At 34.0% G+C, this 6,344-nt stretch overlaps 2 protein-coding genes across 2 annotated transcripts; both read right to left on the bottom strand.

The window, feature by feature from the left end:
• Nucleotides 1-3,102: 3,102 nt before the first annotated feature.
• LOAG_17905 (hypothetical protein) lies at nucleotides 3,103-3,509 on the bottom strand (the record flags this gene model as incomplete). The annotated part of the gene is made up of 3 exons (XM_020450570.1): nucleotides 3,103-3,266; nucleotides 3,379-3,443; nucleotides 3,469-3,509. 3 exons carry the CDS (start codon nucleotides 3,507-3,509, stop codon nucleotides 3,103-3,105), a joined length of 270 nt encoding a protein of 89 aa, XP_020305732.1.
• A 1,754-nt stretch (nucleotides 3,510-5,263) lies between these two features.
• On the bottom strand, nucleotides 5,264-5,506 carry LOAG_17906 (hypothetical protein; the record flags this gene model as incomplete). The annotated part of the gene is made up of 1 exon (XM_020450571.1): nucleotides 5,264-5,506. The coding sequence occupies one exon, from the start codon at nucleotides 5,504-5,506 to the stop codon at nucleotides 5,264-5,266; it is 243 nt and encodes an 80-aa protein (XP_020305733.1).
• Between the last annotated feature and the right edge of the window lie 838 nt (nucleotides 5,507-6,344).

Consider the following 6,344-nt stretch of genomic DNA (forward strand, 5'->3'; position numbering starts at 1 on the left):
GTGATGTTATCGTCATATTTTTCTTCTTTTTTCTCTTTATCGTTCTGTCTTCGTAGATCAGGAACGAGATATTTGCTGACAGAAGAGCAAGAGCACGCAATTGAGATTTTCAAATGATGCACAAAATCAAACAGCTGAAAGCTCTAAATTATTTAAATGATTCAAATTCCATTTTCCTTATTATTTTGTTCTTGTCTTCGTATGATCATCTGGAGAATTTAGCTATTCGCTGGAGACTGCAACGTAAAGAAATGATAACTGCGCCATGACTGCTAAAATTACAATAAATATAGTCGATGCAGTCGGACCGCTGATGGAACTCTTTAAACTAAGACACACTATTTTTCTGTTCTCATTGCTTTGTATTTTAATATATTCAAATGTGATTGATGTACAGTTGCATTTGGATAAATGGATTATAGCTACGGCAGAGCAGCAGTTTTGCATAGACTTCATTAGCGTTATGATAATTGCAATTTTTGCACGAAGTAATTCTGTAATTACTTTGTGAGGAAGGGAAGGGAAACAGAAGTGAGATTGGAAAGATTGTATTTATCAATTTAGTTGTAACTCAGCGATTCGACGATCAATTTTAGCTTAATCAAATGAGCGGTCATCCTGCCACTTTTAATAGGCATCAGCTAACTGATTCGCTTTTGGTTTGCAACTAGAGAGGCCATCTTAATACTATCCAAATGTCCATCTGCTAAACTTACTCTTCATTTTCAAATAGTTCGAACGTGTCATTTCATAACAGTCTAACATCCATCACCAAACTCACTACATTCCTCTTCTCCTCTGTTCACCGGAAGTCTTACCGCCGCTGAACATGGTTTTAACTGCAGTAAATGGAAGAACGATTACAGCAAAGATTATACCAGTTATAACGATCATTTTAACGACAGCAACAGTGATTATGATTACTAGGCTAGAATTACTAGGCTGCTCTTCTCACGCCTTGTTCATACCACTTTTTTTCTCCCTTTCCAACTTTCTGCAACAAATTCAACTTTCCATCTGTCATCTTACATTATTGATGAATATCCTATCCAATCCAACGATTTGGTTGTGTGGTTTCTATGCATCACTCATTGATCAAATCAGTAACTTTTTTTACAACAACTGGTTGATATTATCGCTGGTCGAACGGAACATTCTGAAAGGGTTATTCCAAGAAATGGGTCAGTTACATGAAAGAATCAAAAAATGCAGATTGTTAATCAGGCATACCTCACCGCTAAATCTGGGCAGTCTCTACAATGAACCGATACAAAAATCTCCTCCTGTTTTACTGAAGTGCTCAGTTTTACAAACTTAAAAACACTATTAAAAAATCAAACACAAGCATTAAAAAGCAGGCATGCATTTCATCATTATCCCCTGGGTTTGTTTATTGATTTTTTGCAACATTACCCCACAGTGCAAAATGTGCCGCTGAATGCTTTTCCTGAAGATCCCGAAAAATTGTATGGAAGGATTATGTAATACATAGAATATGTGGCGTAACAAATGAAGTAGTCATTCTCTTTTAAAAGTATGAATAGATCGTTATTTTTTTTTCTATGGAACAGAATTTTCTAAAGGACGATAATTTTTCTTCGGAAAAATTAGAAACTTCTGATTATTCTATTACAAGGCGGTGGGATTATTTCAAGTGTTTCGGTCTTTTATTGGAGTTTCCAAAAGCTTTGGAAGTTATTTTCTTAGACGAGATTTCTCGGTGGAGAAAGTAAGCTAATATCCTTAAACTGATTTGCAGAAAAGCGTAGTATGAATAATGTAACTTGGAGAATTTATGTGCAGTCAACAAGTGATAACTGGCAGTGATTTGCGCACATATAATTATTTCAACAATGAGAATTTGTTTTTCATTGAAAGTCAAAGTTTTTATAGGATGGAAGTTTATAGAAGAAAAAAGAAGGAGCATTAAATGAATACAGTTGTCACAGATTTTTCAAAATCTCGTGCTGCTTCCTCACTAATTATTAGTCCATGCTGACTTCCTGAATTAAATTCCCCATTTGAGAGATCCTTTATTTATCCGTACACATAGCTTTTCATTGGCAAGATAGCAATCATTATCGAAGAGTTTGAATCGAAAGCAGCAGGTCACTTTGACTTCCACTGCTTCATTTATTCCTTTTAATTAAATCATCTGTCCACGCAGACATGCCATCATTTTTCTTCCTGATAACCCTTATCTTGAAAAAGAAGCACCTTAACAATACCGTGCAGAGATTATGAAATAATTATAAAACATCGCCAGCTATAGCATAGTATGGTGAATTGTAAACCTTTCAGTTATTTCAAAAATTAAATTATATAGCAAATTTTGCCTGATTCTTCTTCAAATGCATAGAGATTTTCTGGTTTTTACTTTGAAATTATTTTTTATCATTTTAATCCGTAAAATTTTGTCATGCATTAATTTCGTTTCTAAAATGAACTTTAAAGACCCTAGTTGCAGAAACTGTATATATGTTTACAAATAACTGAAATTTACCCTCATCAAACGATTAACACTAAATGGCCGCTTAACCGGACAAATTTAATTCATCGGTATAGTTCGAATCGATAGTATTTGCCGAATATGTCTCACCTCATCATTCATCTAAAAAAGTTATTACACAAGAATTTTAAAGTGTTTTGCGGGTCAGTTGGAAAAACAATCTAAACCTTGCTAGTATGATAAATTTGTAGATAATTTATTTTACTAGGACATAGATCAAATACTTCCATTATTTAACCATTTAATTTTTGATACAGATTCTTATGAGGCAATGTTATAATCTCTGCGCTGCATTTGTTGTCTTGATGTTATTTATCGAAGATTCATCACAGTAACTCAAATCATTTATAACCTCTTCGGCTTTGGCTATATGCCGCTTTCTTGTATTTTTAAACTGACAAATGAACCAACTCTCTTCTGTATACAGTTGTGACCAGAAGGAGTAGGGAAATAAGTATAGCTGGAAGAGTGGTGGTGAGAAGGAACGGCGAGGTCCACAAAATATCATAACCTCACATATCATAAAAAGAAACATAAACGTTAAAAAAAAGGTTTGGTGGAACAATTTACGAGCGTTTTGTGTTAACGTAATATCAAAGAGCGGCCGCTACATTTACAACGACGACCCCCTCGTCCGAATACCTATCCGTCATAAATGCCCCTGCTGTTGAATTAGTTGGCAACAAAATGCAAGATATATCTTCGAGTTTATGACCTGGTCCTTCATATCCCTGCTCTTCTCCCTTTCCTCTTCTACCTACACTGCTCACTGGTACTTAATAATAATGATACTAAATGATAAGTACTTCCTGCTAGATTTATCACTTTATATCTGCTTCTTTCCATTTAAAACCGCTTTTCTTATAAACTTTCCATGACTTTACAACCACTACGTCCGATACGACGGAATCGATCTCTCGGTCCGATAAGGCACCTAGAGTAATTTTTGAAATCTATACTGCTGTCCCACGTTAACGAAGAAAACACATGTAACTTCCATTGCCACTTCTGACAACGTATGCCTTAACTTTTAACCAGAGCAAAATAGAATGATGCATCTATTTAACTGGACAAATATTTTTTGAGACTTGAACAAATCACAGAGACAGGAAAAGTGGAAAGTAAACCAGAATCTTTACTTTGTTTCATTTGATAATTCTAAATTCAACTAGACATTAAAGCAATTTTTTTGTTTATACTGCTTTTCTCTAATTTTTCTTTTGTATGCAATCTAATCTGTGCCGAATTTTCGAATACGTAAAAAGACAAACAGGGTGACAGCAGTATGTATACATTACTTACTGACAAAAATTTCCGAATAACCTTTATCCTCAAATAAATTAAACTAGGTTTTCGAAATCCCATCTTACCAAAATATTTCAAATTTTGTGAATTTAAATTCCACTTCTGAGCACAGAAATAATTAATTGGGTACTAGCATTATGAATGTTGCATCAATATATTCTTTAAACTGTTCTCCTTGGAAGCAATGCCACAATGCCATCCCTCTTTCTCTTTTCATTTTCATGATTTTTAATGAAATTTCACCAACTTAACTTTTGGAACAGTTTAGATTCTGTCTTAGATATCAGCTGTTCATACAAGCTAATTTAAAGGACAAAAAATACTGCGGTGTGAAAATCACTGAAAGCATTAAACCTGACATAAACCCGTTCAACGCTAGAAACAATGCTGCAATGACACTAAATAACATGCCAGGTTTCTTGCAACTTTAAGGTCGACCCACACAATTTATCTATTATTGTGTATTGAAAAAGTGTGCAATCAAATATCTACTGATGGTACTTATGGTAAGAAGCTGTTGAAACGAATGGTAAAAGTTGTTGAAAAGGCTCTCAGAAGCCAAATGGAAATTAAGGATCCTCTTTCGCGGTGAAAGCAGCGTGAAGAGAAGTATTAGCATGGGTTATTCTTATTCTCCACTCTCTGGCTTCTCCATCTCAGAGAGCTACTCAAAACAACGTGCTGATGCGATCTTTTTTCAAGTACTTCGCACATATCAACTCATATATACGGGAATCTATTATCAAAATTAGCCTACACCATTTTTTTTTATTTTAAAGGCAAACATTTGCACTAATTTTATGCAAATTTTCGTAAAATCAGTGAATTCAGTGCATATCAAGTTTTCATTAAGTCTCTTTTTTAAAGATAGCTTGTTTTACATTTATCGAACTTCCTGATTATGCTATTATGTTTGTAAATATTTTGCTCTTTCATAGAAATTAAGATCAGATTAACTAAACTGTTTGAATTAGACTACTGAATGTATTGTTCCCCAAGGTAGTATTCTTAAGGAGTAAAATTGAGATTAAAGTTTCGCTCTCGAATCCATATGAAATTATAGCTTCTTTCCAATCCTTGGAACACATTTAAGTAAAGAGTAAACTGATATCCAGGAAATAAAATATTGTACTTATTATAGTTTATGCAATACGTCATAGCGCCTCGAGGTTCACAAGAATTATTATATTAAAATTATTTTAGCTCACAAACTTTTTAATGAAAAAAGCATCTCGTGACTTCTAGTTCCTTAAATCGAAATGATTCCATAAAATTATCAGAACTACTTCAATAAGATTTTGAGATTCATGGGCAAAGATAAACTTATTACCTTTTTTGATTCTAAGTGGTAAAATAAGAAAGTAATAGAGAGTTACTTAGGCTCAAATCCTAATTACTCTCTTCACCTTTTTCCTTCCCTTTCATTCTACATTTCCGCTACGATTTAAACTATCTTTTCTGAAAAAGCGCACACATCAGCTTATCCGATAATCGCCTTACAAACTGTATGTTTTTGCAAAAGCCGCTGGTCGGCCTAACCATCATAATAGTACTATGCTTAGCCGTTTCCATCTCAATCCTTTTTGCTACACTTCCCGGAATTAATCCCTGCCGATCATCTATAACACATTTGTCATCGCTATTCACATCATCACTCATCTTCCATCCCCCATGTCCACTATTGTGCAACATATCTGTCTGTCTTTACAACCTGTCGCATGCAGCATTTTTGAGCTTTATGTTAAGCACTGGTCCAGACGACATTTTCAGTTCAATGATCTTTACAGCTTTTTCCTGCATCCTCTCCCCATTCTTCCACACACAGTTCACTTCAAAAAATGGATGGTGATCTATAATTCGAAATGCTCCTCATTCGGAAATTTCGGTAAACCTTTCGAAATAAATAAAAATTGTTTAGAAACATCATGAGATGCCGATGACCCGTGAGATTTGTGACCCTTTATTAAAGAAATTGAATCATCCAGCACTTTTGACAGTTTACTCGGAATAATGAAAGACAAAAGAGAATGGATTCACTGAAAAGCCCCTAGATTGATGTTCGAAGCAACGATATATATTTCAGCATTACCTCAGTAAGCTGTTTGGTTATCAGCTTTATCACTTATTCAGTCTAATCCAGAAACCACTTGTTCATTTTACAACTATCATTTCTATTTCTGGTATTATTCCATGCAATTCTAATTCTTCTAAGGAAACGTTTTAGTTGTGTTCAGAAGTTCTCAGAATCTCAAAAAAAAGCACTGCAGTTCAGGAAAAAACCTAAGATATGGCCGGATGGAATGGTGGATTGACGGTATCATTCAGGAAAGGTCATTGTAAAGTCATTTACATCGGGAGAAAAGAATCTTTGATGGAGAAGTAAAAGTGAAAGTGAACAAATTGCTGAAAGACACAAAACTGAATGGCTGTGTATTTATATGAATGCAATTCATATCGGATATATATATATATATATATATATATATATATATATATATATATATATATATATATATATATATATATATAT

Source organism: Loa loa (assembly GCF_000183805.2).
Source record: "Loa loa unplaced genomic scaffold supercont3.149, whole genome shotgun sequence".
NCBI lineage: Eukaryota > Metazoa > Nematoda > Chromadorea > Rhabditida > Onchocercidae > Loa > Loa loa.